The sequence below is a fragment of the Bos indicus x Bos taurus genome, chromosome 23 (assembly GCF_003369695.1).
Source record: "Bos indicus x Bos taurus breed Angus x Brahman F1 hybrid chromosome 23, Bos_hybrid_MaternalHap_v2.0, whole genome shotgun sequence".
NCBI lineage: Eukaryota > Metazoa > Chordata > Mammalia > Artiodactyla > Bovidae > Bos > Bos indicus x Bos taurus.
The window spans coordinates 7,145,892-7,164,163 of NC_040098.1; the positions used below are offsets into that span (position 1 = coordinate 7,145,892).

At 38.8% G+C, this 18,272-nt stretch overlaps 1 protein-coding gene across 4 annotated transcripts in view; it reads right to left on the bottom strand.

Moving 5' to 3' along the window:
* Positions 1–18,272, bottom strand: part of TINAG (tubulointerstitial nephritis antigen) — a 105,743-nt gene that overhangs the window by 64,279 nt on the left and 23,192 nt on the right. For all 4 annotated transcript variants that reach the window (XM_027524998.1, XM_027524997.1, XM_027524995.1 and 1 more), the window contains exon 5: positions 3,520–3,643. In XM_027524998.1, coding sequence (XP_027380799.1) covers positions 3,520–3,643 — 124 coding nt within the window. The remainder of the gene's footprint in view (positions 1–3,519; positions 3,644–18,272) is intronic.

Sequence of the window (18,272 nt, forward strand, 5' to 3'; positions counted from 1 at the left end):
ATTTTGGTTTTAAAACTAATTGAGACTAGCATGAATCTACATTATAAACTATCACTCATTAATACTTATGTATGGAATCTAGAAAGATAGTACAGATGAACCTATAGAGAATAGAGACGCAGGAATAGAGACGCAGGAATAGAGACGCAGACAGAGAAAACAGACTTGTAGATACAGTCGGGGGAATCAAAGAGTGGGACAAATTGAGAGAGTCGGATCAACGTACGTACACTACCATGAGTGAAATAGATAACTCTGGAAAGATGCTGTGCAACGCAGAGAGCTCAGCTCCTTGCTCTGTGATGACCTAGAGGGCTGGGATGGGGGGATGGCTCAAGAGGGAGGCGATACATGTATACATACAGCTGATTCATTTTGCGGTACAGCAGAAACCAACAAAACAGTGTAAAGCAATTAAACTCCAATTTAAAAAATTATCAAAAAGCTACATAGCACACTTCCGTGCTTATAATTTTCTTGAAGATCATGTTCCTAATCTCAGTGGACGTCGAATTCAGCTTGTTTTATGTATACATCTACCCTTTGTGACTGAACATTCTATTTGTTTAAATAATCCCCTAGCACGGTTGCTGTTAATGTGTGTTCCTTTCCCCAGCACACATTTGTTCACCACGTGCTAGGTGGCAGGCACAAGACTAAGCAATAGAAATTGCAACAATGAACAAAATCAAGAGTCATCATCCTGACCTCATAGAATGGTAGACTGGGGAAACTAATCAACCAGTAGCAGAAAACTATATATGTGAGCATTTTGATCACGCGACCATGACAATATGTGTGTGGAGATCACAAGAAAATCCGAGTCAGTGACATTTTGGTACAGACTTGTGTTGTTGTTGGAGACCTAATTAGTCTTCTTCTTAATCTCTGACTCACTTTTGATTAAAGGAAGCACATTCATAACCTTTCTTCTACCTATCCACTTTTCTCAGAAGTTATAGTTTTTACTTATCAAAATTATCTGTGTACTGGAACCCCTCACAGTGCTAGTTTAGAATTATTAAACTAGCACTGAAATAAATTCTTCAAAAATAATTCCTTTACTTATGTATTTCTGTATATGTATTTACAAAATGAAATCACAGCACATGTACAATTCTGTAGTGTAACTGCTGGCATATTTTAGATGCTCAGTATGTGCTGGATCTATAACCTGCTACTTGCTTCTCAATTCCCATGTATTTTGTGCTAGGATAAATTTCATAGAAGCAAAAATCATTATACCTCCATCTCTCTTAGTCTCAAGAAAATAATTCCCTGTTTCATAAAAGAAAATAGAAATTCCTTGATGCTTTGACTTTCGGGACAAGGGATCAGAATCAAGTATTCCCGTAACCATTCTCTGGTTCATAAAAGACTTTCACAAACAATACTGAAGGAGTCAGAAACCTGCCTCTGGTGTCACTTCTGGGACTTCTTGCCTTTCACTTTGCGCAGGTCACTTCTTTTGTTTGGGCCTCTTTTATAAAAGCAAAGGCTTGAAAATGGGGACCTCTACCTTCCCTTCCAGCCCCATGAATCTGTAGATTCCAACCAAAGGATAAGAGCTTTAAATTCTAGTGATATTCAACATGTTGCTCTTATTACAGACATTCCTGAATCTCAGTGAAGGTTTAATCCAAATTCTCTTGAAATACTTAAAAAAGGTCAGAAGATTTAAAAATGACTCAGTTCAACAAATTGTTTTCCACTCTTTATATGAAAACGTTCACTGGGCTTTACCTCTGACTCACACTGCTATTTTTCCTGCTTATTTTATTCTGTCTCCAAGTTTGCTCTGCAGCAGGCATCATCCCTACCATTCGGAACTCCTTCGCCTCTTAGCTTCTGACATCTTGCTTAAATTTTATTTAGCTATATAACTATATTTTTATATGTGTGCATATTTTTAATTGTCTTCTTTATCCCATTTTATAATTTTTAGCTTCTTTGAAAGACAACTTTTCTCATTGTAACTACTGCTATATTGAATATGCAGGATACAAAACTGACATCCGTTAGGCAGAGGGACAGATGGACTTGGCCCTGTGCTGAGGCCATCTATGGGACTGTGATCAATGGACCCCAAAAATACACAGCCCAGATCAGCCTAGCAAATCACTTTCAGTACAGCAAATATCTTTCCTAAGACATCTTCAGAAACGCTGGTCTAGCTTAAACTTAAAGTAAAATTATTATATATCCCTTAGGAGGTGTAATACATTAGCCACATAAACATAAAATGGCAAATGATGTATCTGATTAAATCTGTCCCCATCCATTTGAAACAAGGCTCAAAGAGATTCCCAAGCCAGAGAATGTTTACCCTGGGGGGATAAACATTACCATAGAAGTAACAGATGGAGACACTCCAGGGTGAGCTCAACCAAATGCATCTTTTCTAGAACAAACTAGCTTATTCTATGAAGTGATGGTATTTAGAGAAAGTATCAGCACTGCTCTGTCCCAAGAAGTGCCACCCTTCAGAGCCTATGAAGTTATTTCATGATGCATTCAGTACTTAGTCTGTTTTTGAGGACTCTTGGAATTATTTCTAAGCGTAGAGCACAGTTTTATGAAACTGATCTTTGAGAATAGACAATGTTGTGTGAGGTCTAATTGTTGTAATACAATCAACACATTTTGAGGATACTTTTGGAGACCAAATCTTGGGATTAACCTGAGTACTGATGTACTGGCCTTGTGAAACTATATGAAGTTGCTGTAATAGAGGTGTGTTATCCCTCACACTGCTTTTAGTGAACTTTTTTTAAGTCTTTACTGAATTTTTTACAATATTGCTTCTGTTTTACTTTTTGGTACTTTGGCCACAAGACATGTTGGGTCTTAGCTTTCCCACTAAGGATCAAATCCACACCCTCTTCGCTGGAAGGCAAAATCTTAACCACTGGGCCACCAGGGAAGTCCCTCCTTACACTTTTGAAGTAATTTGGAAGCTACTCTTGTTAGATCAGTTGTTTCACTGTAGAGTCAGAATCTATAAAACTGATTTTATCTAAAATGAAATAAAGCCCATTTAATCCATTATCACTTAGTTCTGAAGTCTCTACATCAAATATATTAATTTCATAATTAAATATATTTCTGCAGATCTAATCAAGAGAAAAGAATATAAGAATTATTTTATACATACAATATATATGTATAGCATACATATTAGGATTGCAGATAGTACTATGGGTAAAGAGGAATCTTATACTCTTCTTATGATCTGGCCTTAACTCTCAAAGAACAAACAAATTTTGGCAACTTTTCTCTGTTGCTCTTTTGATCTACTCTCTATTTAAAATTAGTCTGTGATGATAAAGACCAATTTCAGAGTAAAAATGGGTTTTTATTTAATCTTCAGGCTGCTTTCTCTGGTCAAAGTAAGATTTTATTTTATTGACCAAGTGATAATATTTAAATGTTCTAAATTAAAAACCCTTTTAATTACTATCCCAGTGTCTAGAGTAAAAGGGGGAATTTGTAAGGAAGTAATTAAAATGACTTTATTACTTGCAGTGGAAAAAGCCCAGGATGCAGCACAATTTTTTTGATCCAAAGGGCCATGGGTCCATCCAGGCCATTTGTAAGATGCAATAAAGAATTCTGGAAGATCAGTAGTTTTAGTTAAAGAAGCCTAAAGAAGAAAAAGAAGCAAATATGTCAGAGTTTTTCCAATTTATCCCAATAACCATTATAAGAAATCCCCATGCCCTGTTATAATGTTTTTTTATTTTGTACATTCAACTGTTCTGAATGACATTTCTTAAATGTATGATTTATGTAACATATCTCTTTCACTCTATGTTTAAAAATAGCAATTCAATGTGAGGAATCATAACATAGTACAAAATTGAAAGAATACATAGAATGTGTTTTCTCAGTTACTATATAATGCAATAATTTTGGCCACTGCTTTTTGTTATCCTTACATGCTGCTATTTAGGTGATGGGATAAAAGTGTCAAATTCTCAAGTAGATTGTGGTAGAGTGTCTGCGTGAAAACTCGAAGAGCAGTGCCATAGAAATCCTAGAAATCTGGGTGGTTTTAGATTCTTATGTCATCAGATTGGCCACACTGCAGAATCTTGGAGTTGGAGCAGAATAAATTTGCTTCTCTGAGTAGATAGTTTCAGAGACATAGACATGGTCTCAAAGTCTTTCTACCTGGGACAGAAATACACCTACCTTATACATTACTCATACCTTCATTATTGGTTAATCAGTGTGCTTTTAGGAATTTATAATACTAAGCTGCCCCATGTTCCAGAAAAATAGCTAGATTATCATTGTTATTGCAATTTATCACTTTAGAATTCTAATTTAATAATGGAGCTGGGCTATTTCCCTCCTGCTCTGTGGAAGTAATAAAGGTATAACACATTTTTGCAGGGTTGAGCTATTCAGAATTTGACATCCACTTTCCAAAGTTGGGAGAAGGCAATGGCACCCCACTGCAGTACCCTTGCCTGGAGAATCCCAGGGACGGAGGAGCCTGGTGGGCTGCAGTCCATGGGGTCGCAAAGAGTCGGACACGACTGAGCGACTTCACTTGCACTTTTCACTTTCATGCATTGGAGAAGGAAATGGCAACCCACTCCAGTGTTCTTGCCTGGAGAATCCCAGGGACGGGGGAGCCTGGTGGGCTGCCATCTATGGGGTCGCACAGAGTCGGACACGACTGGAGCGACTTAGCAGCAGCAGCAGCAGCAGCTCCAAAGTTGGCCAGAGAACTTTGTACATGGGAGACATGCAGTGAATATCTGATAATAATGAAGAAATACACATCTATCTGATAGATTGCACAACTTTAAGAAAATCATTTCCTCCCCACAGGCACATTGTTATAATAATAGCATTTATTTATTTTTTATGATTTACTGTTTAAAAATAAAAGTATATTAATGTATAATCCTTCTCCATAAGAAAAGGTGATAAACAGGCAAAATATCATATTTATTAAAACATATTTACAGTATCTATCACTAAGTCAGATCAATTCATGAAGCTCACCTGTCAGATCTTACAAGACTTTTTACCAATTATTTAATATTGCTTTTCTTTAAAATAAGCCCTTAGGACTTGAGACCCAAGAAGCGTGTATTACCTTGAAATTTTATTTACTTTATGATGCCAGACGATCTGATGTAATAAACACAGGGAAAATTTTACATCTCATTACTCCATGATTATTGCATTCCTCTATAAAGTAAGAATGTTTTCAAGAGCTATTAAAAGTAAACACCACAGAATAACAGCTTTTAGGAGTTGGTAATGAAGTCTGACTTCATTAAATGATTTTTTTTCCTTGGTCAAAGGATAACTTAATAAAGCAAAAAACTCAAGAGGATCAGCTGACAGAGACAGAAATTCCAAAACGACAGTGACCTAAAGACACAAAAATTTAATTTTAAAAAGTTTTACACTATTACAGATGGTATTTTACTTTCATTGTAATGTTGAAAAATTTCAGCCACATTCTGTTTTCAGATTAAGATTAGTCAAACTTGAACAGTCTCCCACCTTAATATTTCAATTTTGATTAGAGATTAAATATCCTGTGAAAAAATGTAAGAATTAAAAGCATGGGTGAATGCTGGAGAATATTTTACAAGAATTGTTGCATTTAATAGAATCAAAATCTCTAAAAGTAATGGAAACCCAGTCACAGAGCAGATTGAGAACTAACTAATCAAATTCTGGACCTTCTGGACAGTGTTACTAAGAGCCCATGTTTGCACAGTATCTGCTCGGCGAATCACCCTTTCATCTCCTAGTTGCACTTATTCCCACTTAAATGTGGATAATGAGTGAGCCAAGAATCAGAAGAAGTCAACAGAAAATATTATTTTCTTCTGACTAAGTTCAGTGACCGTGCATACCAAGAAATTTCTTCTAAGCTACTTAATATTGGAGACGAAAGGGCTAACTTCCAGGTGATAATGGCAAAGTGAATTTTTCATCTTCAATAATATTTGCCTCCATGCTTGAAACCTGAAAGAGTTTTGCTTTGTTACTTGGCCAGTTTTGGTTTTTTATATGGAACTAGTTTCTTGTAAATATCATTAATCAGTGACCACACCACAGAAGGTGGTGCTAGTCCCTCAGGGCTCCTGCTCTGAGTAGGCTTTCCTTCCATTTATAAGTTTTAGTGATAGCAATTTTAGTTCAGTACCTGCAGGCTCAGAAAAATGACTATATTTCCTGGTCTCCCTTGGCTCCCAGGTGTGGCCACATTACTAAGTTCTGTCCCATGGAATTTTACCCCTTTTTATTTATCCTTTTCAGAGAAGACAATGGCACCCCACTCTAGTACTCTTGCCTGGAAAATCCCATGGATGGAGGAGCCTGGTAGGCTGCAGTCCATGGGGTTGCTAGGAGTCAGACATGACTGAGCGACTTCACTTTCACTTTTCACTTTCATGCATTGGAGAAGGAAATGGCAACCCACTCCAGTGTTCTTGCCTGGAGAATCCCAGGGACGGGGGAGCTTGGTTGGCTGCCATCTATGGGGTCACACAGAGTCGGACATGAATGAAGCGACTTAGCAGCAGCAGCAGCATTTATCCTTTTATCTTTTTTTTTTTTTTTTTTGCTTGAACCCAGGACATTGTCAAATGTAAGAAGCATCCCAGCTTCAGAGGTGTGATAATAAAGAAAACGTACCTCTGGAAATTGATGAACTGCTCTCTCTTAAGATGACTTTCTCAGAACACTAGTTCTGAGAAATTGTAATAGATAATTACAAGAGGAGCAGCTGATTAATCAAACAGTTCTAAGAAACACTGGCTTTAAAAATTAGTCTTTTTTGTCCTCACTGCAATATTTTTTATAAACTACCTAAGTGCTGAGAGCCTGTAAGAAACAAAAATAATATTTGTGATTCTCAATATGCATGACCCAATGCAACATATTCTAATCTATTTCATTTGATTTAACATCATTTTTGCTGTGAAGTAGATCAGAGGACTAGTTTCATGGAACTCACTTGGGAAAGAATCATCATATAGACAGATAGTTTCTAATTTGGGGAGTCCATGTAACCCAGAAGGACCCTACAAGATCATCTGGAAACAGACTCCCACCCATGTCCTCCACCTGCCTTTTGTCTTTAGAAGTGAAGTGAAAGTCACTCAGTCAAGTGCGACTCTTGTGACCCCATAGACTGTAGCCCACCAGGGTTCTCTGTCCATGGGATTATCCAGGCAAGAATACTGGAATGGGTTACCATTTCCTTCTCCATGTCTTTAGAAAACTTTAGTTAAAGAATGAGTTTAATTAAAGGAATGAGAAAATGCGAAAAGAAAACAGTATAGCAAGAGAAAATAATAATACTTTAGCCATTAACCAAAGTCCAAGGCCTCCTTTAGTTATTCCTCAAGGACTCTAGATAAATATTCAAGTCATGTCTTTTGAGCTGTTTTGCAGACACTGAAACCCCCACCAGGTGGGAGAAGTTAACTATATGCTGCCTTCAAGGATTTAGACTCCAGACCGCTTCCAACCAGAAGGTTAATGATGTGGACTCCCACTTGCCTCACCACCAACCAGTCAGAAGAACGTCCACAAGCTCATGATGCCCTCTTTGACCTGTTGCTATAAAACTCACTACCCTCTCCAGGTCAGAAACACAGTCTTGAGGGCACTAGCCCGCTGTGGCTCTCTTGCCTGGCAAAGCAATAAAGTTATTCTTTTCTGTCTCACACAAAACTCTCTCTCTGAGTTTCTATTCAGCACCAGTGAACAGAGGCCATATTTCGGCAACAGCCAAAGAGCAGGTATCTATTATATCAGCACACCTCAGGAATCACCTCAGGAATCTACTTTTTAACAGCCACCAATTTTTGTTCCCAGAAAAGGGGAAAAGTAAATTTTCACATTTCTCTCTCAAAGATATGTCCTGTGGTGATCAATTCAGCCCCACGATGTTGATTCAATTACATCACAGTGCTACACGTCAGGCTTCGACTAGTAAAGAAAATAAACCGAAAACCCAGAAACAGACTGATAACACATTCGTTCTGCCACAAGTTCAGCCGAATGAGGAGTGAGGACAGTGTGCATTTCCTCAAGTTTGCTGAAGGGTTTGTGATTCTGTTTTGAGGAGAGAGAGAAAGACAAGAGAGAGCCTGGAGGAAACATAAGGAAGTGCTTGATGCTCTTCGAATTTCAAAACGCTTGTTGCAGAGACATCCAATTCTGCCCCTGGTTCTTCACCCACAGAGTGGAGGAGATGCTGGGATGAACGAGGGAAGTGCGCACTTAGAGTCCACCATGACACCTGCCTGTCATGGCGCCACATCACTGACACCTACTGTTTGCTATGACAAGCCTAGACAGCCTATTAGAAAGCAGAGACATCACTTTGCTGACAAAGGGCTGTATAGTCAAAGCTGTGGTTTTTCCAGTAGTCATGTAAGGATGGGAAAGTTGGACCATAAAGAAGGCTGAGTGCCGAAGAATTGGTGTTTTCAAACTGTGGTGCTAGACTCTTGAGGGTCCCTTGGACAACAAGGAGACCAACCAGTCAATCCTAAAGGAAATCAACCCTGAATATTCATTAGAAGGACTGATGCTGAAGCTGAAGCTCCAATAATTTGGCCCCCTGTTGTGAAGACCCGACTCACTAGAGAAGACCCTGATGCTGGGAAAGACTGATGAGGGCAGGAGGAGAAGGGGGCAACAGAGGATGAGATGTTTGGATGGCATCACCTAGTCAATGAATGTGAATTTGAGCAAGCTCTGGGAGGGTGTGAAGGACAGTGAGGTCTGGCGTGTTTGCAGTTCATGGGGTCGCAAAGAACTGGACACAATTGGGTGACTAAACAACAACATGATGAGAGGTAAAAAAGACCTTGGGAATAGTCACCCTGATATTTCCCAAAGGTACCTCATCGCTCAGTATTTACCCACACTAAAGTACATTTCAGAAAATAATAAGCAACTTCCTCCTAGAGAAACAGATTTACTCAATCAAATACTATGTTTTATCTAGATAATGATGATCCAGGTAATGAAGTAATTTTTTCTTTCTCACCTCAATGATCAGTGGTTTTAAAAGTTATATAATATATAAAATGTTATTTTACTTTAACTGCCAACAAACAAAAGAAAAAGATGCCGTTTTTTATTTGTTGGTGATGTCAACTTAGACACACTAATATCATGCGTATTGAATGTCTGAGAAAAGATGTACTAGTAAACAATGAGGTTATCCCCCAAATTTAGAACATGTTTACATACATCAACCTGATACCATATAATGTAGTAAAGTTACAGGCTTTAAATGTTTATTACTGTTTATTTATTTGGCTGTATCGGGTCTGAGTTGTGGCATATGAACTCCTTAGCTACAGGTTTTAAATGTTATACCAGCTTTAGTAGTGTTTTAATAATTTCCAAATAGCTCCAACTAAGAGGTGAGTCTTATTTGCGATAAATTAGTTAACTTCATTGTTCTTCCAGGGAATGAATAACAAAGCTATTAAAATTATATTTTTAACTAAGCCAAGTAGAGAAATGAACTCTGACTTTCCCCATCTCTGTTTGAAAACAGTATCTTTTATTCAAAATATTTGCAATATTTATAATAGAACATAACTCAGGGAAGCCTCTTAAAGTTATCTCTCAAATTCAATGCACTTGAACTTGATGACTGAAAAACAATCAGGTACAGAGCTGTTCATTTGATTAGATTAGACTTGACACGATTTGATTTGATTTGATTTAGGAGCAGAGTAGAATTTTCAGGTTCACCAGAAATACATAAAGTCCGTCAGGGCCAATAAATCCAGAACAACACTCTATTTATGAAATAAAATGCTCTAAATAATGAAGCCTTTCATTATTTAGCTCTTACAGAATTTACCTGTTTCAGAAATCTGCTATTCTCCCAAGGTTAATGAAAGGAAGAAAGAGAAAATTTATATATTATATAATAACATTTCTGTTATGCTCAACAATTATATGAGCATAATAGATTATGCTCAATCTATTATAACTGTGTGGTAAGTACTTCTTATTCATCATTTCATGGACTTCTCACAGGCCTGTGAGCTGGGTACCTCTGCTATAACCATTTAAGCCAGACTAAATAAGACCCAAGCACACAGCATGCAGAGCTCATGTCCATCAGGGCATATGAAACACAGCCATGTGACTAAACGCACTGCCTACATGTACCTATCAACAGACCTCAACTGTGCTGCTTCTGTTGGCTTCAAAGGACCTCAGTTTTCAGTTCAGTCGCTCAGTCCTGTCTGACTCTTTGCAACCCCATGGACAGAAGCATGCCAGGCTTCCCTGTCCATCACTAATTCCCAAAGTTGCATGCCAACTTTGCCTACAATCATAATAATTATTTTCTTTCTGAGACACTTAGAAACCTTTGTTTTATCCCTGAATGTATTTCTGCTCCCTCCAGTACTTTTCTTTCAATATTTTAGCATCTCCTAAGTGTGTTCTGTGGGCTTCCCTGGTGCCTTTACGCTTTACCAGATGGTAAAGCATCTGCCTGCAATGTGGGAGACCCGGGTTAGATTTCTGGGTCAGGAAGATCCCCTGGAGAAGGAAATGGCAAGCCACTCCAGTACTCTTGCCTGGAAAATCCATGGACGGAGGAGCCTGATAGGCTACAGTCCATGGGGTCGCAAAGAGTTGGACACGACTGACCGACTTCACTTCATTAAGTGTGTTCTGTGGAATATAAATCCTGTGGAATATTAACCATCATTATAAGCAAAGGAGAAAAGGTTCTATGATGTCATGAGTTCAGGAAACATGGGGTAAAAAAAAATGTCAATGAAGGAAGAGTTCAGTATATTAATGAATAGTGTGACTCTTTGGAAGAAAGATACACCATTTCACAAATATATTTGACCACATATAGGACACTTTTATTCCAAACCTTGCAGGATTGATGACTAATGGCACATATGTCAAGAAATATTGAAATAATCTGTGTTTTCTAACCTGTTTTAACTGTGTTTTTAACAGTTTCTAACTGGTTTTTCTACCATAAAGAGAAAAAAGTCTTAAGTGGTAGAGTTTAAATTTTCAGGGACCTATGGTATTCAGAAGACCAGCTCCCCATCAGTCCCACTGTGAATTTATCAAGACAGCACACGAAGTTCCAATGGGCTGACAGAGAATTGTTGGTTAATCTAATTTAGAGGAAAACAATTTGGAACAGGGTTGTCCAATCAAGACATTATTTTGAACAATCTCAAGAAAGCACCTTTAAAGAAAAAGTTAGGCAAAGGTTGACCAGCCGATGTCATTTGACTTGACACTAGACGTAATTCTAAAGTGGGTGGAAATGAGTCTTCCTACAAAACAAGGATCTGCATGGTCTAGTCAGGACCCTCTTGCCCTCTTTCTTTCCCCTCTCTCACTTCCTCTCAGTCAGTCTGCTTGTACCAGGGAAAACAATCAGTTTTTGTTTCCTTTTGTCTGCTCACCCTTAGGACTGTCATCCAGGAAGAGCTACCAAAATCTTTAAGCTAGACTCTTTCTAACCTCCCATGATCAGTATATTCTATTCCTCATTGTTACACATCACAGCCTACAAAAATTCATTTGGGTTGAATTAATTCATATTTTGGGGGGGCTCCAAAATCACTGCAGATGGTGATTGCAGCCATGAAATTAAAAGACGCTTACTCCTTGGAAGGAAAGTTGCGACCAATCTAGATAGCATACTAAAAAGCAGAGACATTAGTTTACCAACAAAGGTCTGTCTAGTCAAGGCTATGGTTTTTCCAGTGGTCATGTATGGATGTGAGAGTTGGACTATGAAGAAAGCTGAGTGCCAAAGAATTGATGCTTTTGAACTGTGGTGTTGGAGAAGACTCGTGAGAGTCCCTTGGACTGCAAGGAGATCTAACCAGTCCATTCTAGAGGAGATCAGTCCTGGGTGTTCATTGGAAGGACTGATGCTGAAGCTGAAACTCCAGTACTTCAGCCACCTCATGCAAAGAGTTGACTCATTGGAAAAGACTCTGATGCTGGGAGGGATTGGGGGCAGGAGGAGAAGGGGACAACAGAGAATGAAATAACTGGATAGCATTACCGACTCAATGAACATGTATTTGGGTGAACTCCGGGAGTTGGCGATAGACAGGGAGGCCTGGCGTGCTGCAATTCATGGGGTCACAAAGAGTCAGACACGACTGAGCGACTGAACTGAACTAAACTGAACTGAATTCATATAGATTAACCAGTTTTTTTTTTCATATTTATATGATCATGGAACTCTTTGTAGAAGACCTGTTGATAAGCCACTAACTTAGCTAAGAAGACATATTATGGGAACAATGGCTTCAAACAAGCTATGCAGCCAGGAAGCCAGCTAGAGAAGATAAGAGCTTTTCCATGAACCAGGAATGACTCACAGATCACCTTTCCCACTCAAGATAAAGAATATGATAAATCTCAGTTCTCATTCAGGTAATGTGCTCAAGGAAAAGGACCTGTCTTGGGCTGGTGATGCAGGGTTCTCAGAAAAACTATCCCAACTGTTGGTAACTGCCTATCCAGTTAGTACAGTTAGTATGTAACACCATCCTATGTTGAAAATTGTATTTAAAAAATGTGTTGGGGGGGGCAGTTATCCAGAAGCAAACACACAGAAAATAATTCATTTCTACTATATTCAGAGTCCATTTGATAACTGGGGGTATTTTGTGTTATATGTAGTCACCAGGCTAAGAATTAACCTATTTTTAAAGCTCTTCCTGTAGCAACCAGTTTAACTCAGTTCATTTGATCCCATGTTATTCACTGAAGTACTTGTTATGTTTCTGATGTTCTACTATTTGACCAGATACCAGGACAATTTCAACACTCAGAAATTTTTTGAAGAGACTTCAGCCTTCAAGCTACTGTACCTTAGAAATGGGAAGCTATTTCCTTGCTGTGTATCATAAGTGGGCAACAGAACTCTTACAGATCAGCCAAATTTTCCTTATTGCCTTCCTGGAACTACTTGGCAACTTAATTACATTAATTCATAGTGCCAGGTAATTTAAATTCTCCCGAAGCACTAATCGTTTTTCATTTAAATATCGCTTTAGTGACTTTTATGCAAACAAATCCCCAGGAGCCAATAAGTGATTTAGAATTAGATTTCCTTTTTCTATGCTATAAACTGTGGCAACCTGGGAAAGAAATGTACCTCATTTCTCCTAGAATATAAAATACTCCAAGTTGCAAGAAAATAGAGCTTCATAAGATATGTTAGAAAGAATTCAGAGAAAATGTATATTACACCTAAATGAATATTTGGCTTAGTGGGCCCTCACTAGAAGCAAGGGAAAAATATTCCTTATAAAGGGGATGAATTTCTTATTTTCCCAAACAATTCTGTCTCTTTTTATCCAGATAAGGACAAAAATGAAAAAGAAAAAAAAAAAAAGAAAAAGTATCTCTTTACCAACTGATCATATAATTAAGTCACTCAAAGTTATGATAACCTCTAAAGATGTTATAATTTACTGATTGTAGAAAAAAATCCAAAAATATATCTATTGTAGCTGTTCAGTCACTCAGTTGTGTCCGACTCTTTGTGACTCCATGAACTGCAGCATGCCAGGCATCCCTGTCCATCACCATCTCCTGGAGCTTGCTCTAACTCATATTCATTGAATCAGTGATGCCACCCAACCGTCTCGTCCTGTCATCCCCTTCTCCTCCTGCCTTCAATCTTTCCTAGCATCAGGATCTTTTCTAATGAGTTGGCTCTTCTCATCAGTGACCAAAGTATTGGAGTTTCAACATCAGTCCTTCCAAAGAATATTAAGGATTGATTTCCTTTAGGCTTGACTGGCTTGATCTCCTTAAAGTCTAAGGGACTCTCAAGAGTCTTCTCCAATGCCACAGTTAAAAAAAAATCAATTCTTTGGTTTTCAGCTTTCTTTATGGTCCAACTCTCACATGCATACATGACTATTGGAAAAACCATAGCTTTAACTAAAGGGATCCTTGTAGATAAAATAATATCTCAGCTTTTCAGCACACTGTCTAGGTTTGCCATAGCTTTTCTTCCAAGGAGCAAGCGTCTTTTAAATTTCATGCCTGTAGTCAACATCTGCAGTGATTTTGGAGCCTAAGAAAATACAGTCTATCACTGTTTCCATTTTTTCCCCATCTATTTGCCATGAAGTGATGGGACCAGATGCCATGATATTAGTTTTCTGAATGTTAAGTTTTAACATTCTCTTTTTTCACTCTCCTGTTTCACTTTCATCAAGAGGCTCTTTAGTTCCTCTTCATTTTCTGCCATAAGGATGGCATCATCTGCATATCTGAGGTTATTGATATTTCTCTGGAAAACCTTGATTCCAGTTTGTGCTTCATCCAGCCCAGCATTTGGCATCATGTACTCAGCATATAAGTTAAATAAGCAGGGTGACAATATACAGCCTTGATGTACTCCCTTCCCAATATTGAACCAGTCCCTTGTTCCATGTCTGCTACTAACTGTTGCTTCTTGACCTGCATACAGATTTCTCAGGAGGCAGGTAAGGTGATCTGGTATTCCTATCTCTTTAAGAATTTTTCACAGTTCGTTGTGATCCACACAGTCAAAGGCTTTAGTGCCATCAATGAACCAGAAGTAGGAGTAGTCAATGAATTACATTTGCTGCTTAGAAATATGTCTAAGCTGATCATTTCAGAAAGATATCTGGTTCCAAGATTAAAAGCCATTTTGCTATTTTGAACCTGAATGGGTCAAAGTTAACTGATTCTACAGGAACACTCAGTACCATTTGGGGGACAGCTCTTTTAAAGTCCTGGCTCTGCCCATGATATGGAACAACTTAGATGTCTATCAACAGATAAATGGATAAAGAAGATATGGTACATGTATGTATACAATGGAGTATTAACAGATATAAAAAGGAACAAAATTGGATCATTCATAGTGATGTGGATGAAACTAGAGTCTGTTATACAGAGTGAGGTAAATCAGGAAGAGGAAGATATCGCATATTAATGTATATATTATGGAATCTAGAAAAATGCCACAGCCGAACCTTCTGCAGGGCAAGAACAGAGATAAATACATAGAGGATGCAACTGTGAACACAGTAGAGTGGGGAGTGGCTGAGATGAGCTTAGAGACTAGCATTAACATATATACACTGCTGCTGCTGCTAATTCTCTTCAGTCATGTCCGACTCTGTGCAACCCCACAGATGGCAGCCCACCAGGCTCCCCCGTCCCTGGGATTCTCCAGGCAAGAACACTGGAGTGGGTTGCCATTTCCTTCTCCAATGCATGAAAGTGAAAAGTGAAAGGGAAGTCGCTCAGTCATGTCTGACTCTCAGCGACCCCATGGACTGCAGCCTACCAGGCTCCTCTGTCCATGGGATTTTCCAGGCAAGAGTACTGGAGTGGGGTGTCATTGCCTTCTCCAATATATACACTAACATGTATAAAATAGTGGAACACTGCTTCTTGTACACACAGTGAACTCTACCCAGTGCTGTGATGACCTAGAGGGGTGAGATGGGAAGGGGAGGGAGGCTCAAGAGGGAAAGAATAAATGGGTACATATAGCTGATTCATGTTGTCATACAGCAGAAGGTAACACATTGTAAAGCAATTCTACTAGAATAAAAAAATTATAATAGTATAGTTCTGGCTCTGCCATCTAAATAATTCTAGGTGGCTTCTCTCTACTTCCGTGTGACTTAGCCTCTCTCTTTCTCAGTGTTCTTGTTTTTAAAACACAGATAATCACAGTACCCACTACATCAAGCCAAGAATGAGATGAGATAATGTATGCAAGAGCTAATAAGAGTGCTTGGCACACAACTCCTCAGTCCATGGCAGCTATTGTGATCTTTTCGCATACTAGTTATAATTTAGCAGCGTCTGCTACCGGAATGTGAATTGGAATAATAACTCAGGGGATTACATCTTTCGAAAGCAAAGCACATTAAACATTTAATGAGAAACTTGTGGATTTACAACTCATCCAACAGCAAACAGCAGCACTGCTTGCTCTCAAATGCTGAGAGCTTCCAGACAGCCAGCAACTGACATCTTCATTGCAGAGTGAAGTGCCAGTTCTTTAGCAGCCTGGACATTTGTTCTTTGGGCTTTTTTTAAATTTAATTTTTATTTTATATTGGAGCATGATTGATTTTCAATGTTGTGTTTGTTTTAGGTATACAGCAAAGTGATTCAGTTTGTCTATATGCAAATATTCATCCTTTTTCAGATCCTTTTTCCATGAAGTTTATTACAGAATACTGAGTAGAGTTCCCTGAGATATAGGGGGTGTGTTATGTTAGTCCCTCAGTCATATCTGACTCTTTGAAACCTCATGGACTGCAGCCCTCCAGGCTCTTCTGTCCATGAAATGCTCCAGGCAAGAATACTGGAGTGGATTATCATTTCCTTCTTCAGGGTATCTTTCTGACCCAGGTACTGTACCTGAATCTCCTGCATTGCAGACAGATTCCTTACTATGTGAGCCACCAGGAAAGCCCCACGATATACAGCTCTCTTTTTTGATTATCTATTTTATATACAAGGGCTTCCCAGGGAGCTCCGTGGTAAAGAATCAGCCTGACAGTGCTAGACGCAAGCGATATGGGTGGCAAAGAATCGGACCATACAGGCATACAATGTGTATATGCTAATTCCAAACTCCTAATTTATCCCTCCTTTCCAGCTTTCCCTTTTGGTAAGCATAAGTTTGTTTTTGAAGTAAGTCAGACAGAGAAAGAAAAATATCCTATAATATCACTTATATGTGGAATCTTAAAAAAGAAGTACAAATGTCCTGGGCATTTGTAACAGGCCTTGAATATAATCAGCATCTCAACTGACAGGTCCGCACGTGGGGTAGTAAAGCTGCAGCTCTAAGTTAGAGGTCTGTGATAACTAGAGATGCAGAAGTCTCTTTATATAAGACGCCGACGATCAGAAGATAACACCTCTCAGTAACGAAAGGGAAAACTAAGTCAGCAGTACAGAGCACGAAGGTGTTAGGAAACGTGGCAGTTTCATGAAGGAGTTTGCCAGCTTGTCAGGCAAAGTTTGAAGGTGTTCTTTAAATGAAAAAATGTGAGGATTTTTGAAGATAAACTTTATTAATCATCAAAGCATACTCATCTGCAGTTACTGGCATTTATTTTTTTAATTTCATAATGGAGAGTCCAAGGGAGCCAACAAAACTCTGTTTTGATGAATTCACAAAATAACTAAGTTTACTTAAAAAAAGATAAATGAGGACAAATAATGATTTGCTTAAGCACTGAGTCACTGGAAAGTCAATTATCAGAAACATGAATTTCTCTGAAATGATTAGCAGTGTAAATGGACACACAACCATTCTTGAAGAGACTATATCTCATTGATATTAGTGAACTTTCAAAGTCCACATGAAAATTTTGAGGGCAGTAACGACCATTTTGGAGAAAGGTGTTTGTTTGTTTTTTAATGACAAAATTATCTCAGAATGCTCAAAACTCACTCTTTCAGTTATTTTAAATGATTTTATTTGCAAAGCAGAAATAGAGACAGACACATAGAAAACAAACGTATGGACACCAAGAGGGGAAAGGGGGTTGAACGGGAGGAATTGGGAGATGGAGACTGACGTATGCACTATTGATACTATATGTGGACAGAGAACTGATGAGAACCTACTGTATAGCAGAGTGAACTCCACTCAATGCTCTGTGTGACCTAAACGGGAAGGAAATCCAAAAAAGAGGGGATATATGTAAATGTGGGCTTCCCCCATGTCTCAGTGGTAAAGAATTCACCTGCAATACAGGAGACACAGGAGACGTGGATTTGATCTCTGGGCCAGGAAGTTTCCCTGGAAGAGGAAATGGCAACACATTTCAATGTTCTCAACTCCAATACTGAAAAATCTCATGGACAGTGGAGCCTGGTGGGCTACAGTCCAAAGGGTCACAAAAAGTCAGACACCTCTGAATGCCTGAGCATATGTATAATTACAGCTGATTCACTTTGCTGTATAGTAGAAACTAACACCGGAGAAGGCAATGGCACCCCACTCCAGTACTCTTGCCTGGAAAATCCCATGGACAGAGGAGCCTGGTGGGTTGTGGTCCATGGGGTCGCTAGGAGTCGGACACGACTGAGCGACTTCACTTTCACTTTTCACTTTCATGCATTGGAGAAGGAAATGGCAACCCACTCCAGTGTTCTTGCCTGAGAGTCCCGGGAGCCTGGTGGGCTGCTGTCTCTGGGGTCGCACAGAGTCGGACACGACTGAAGTG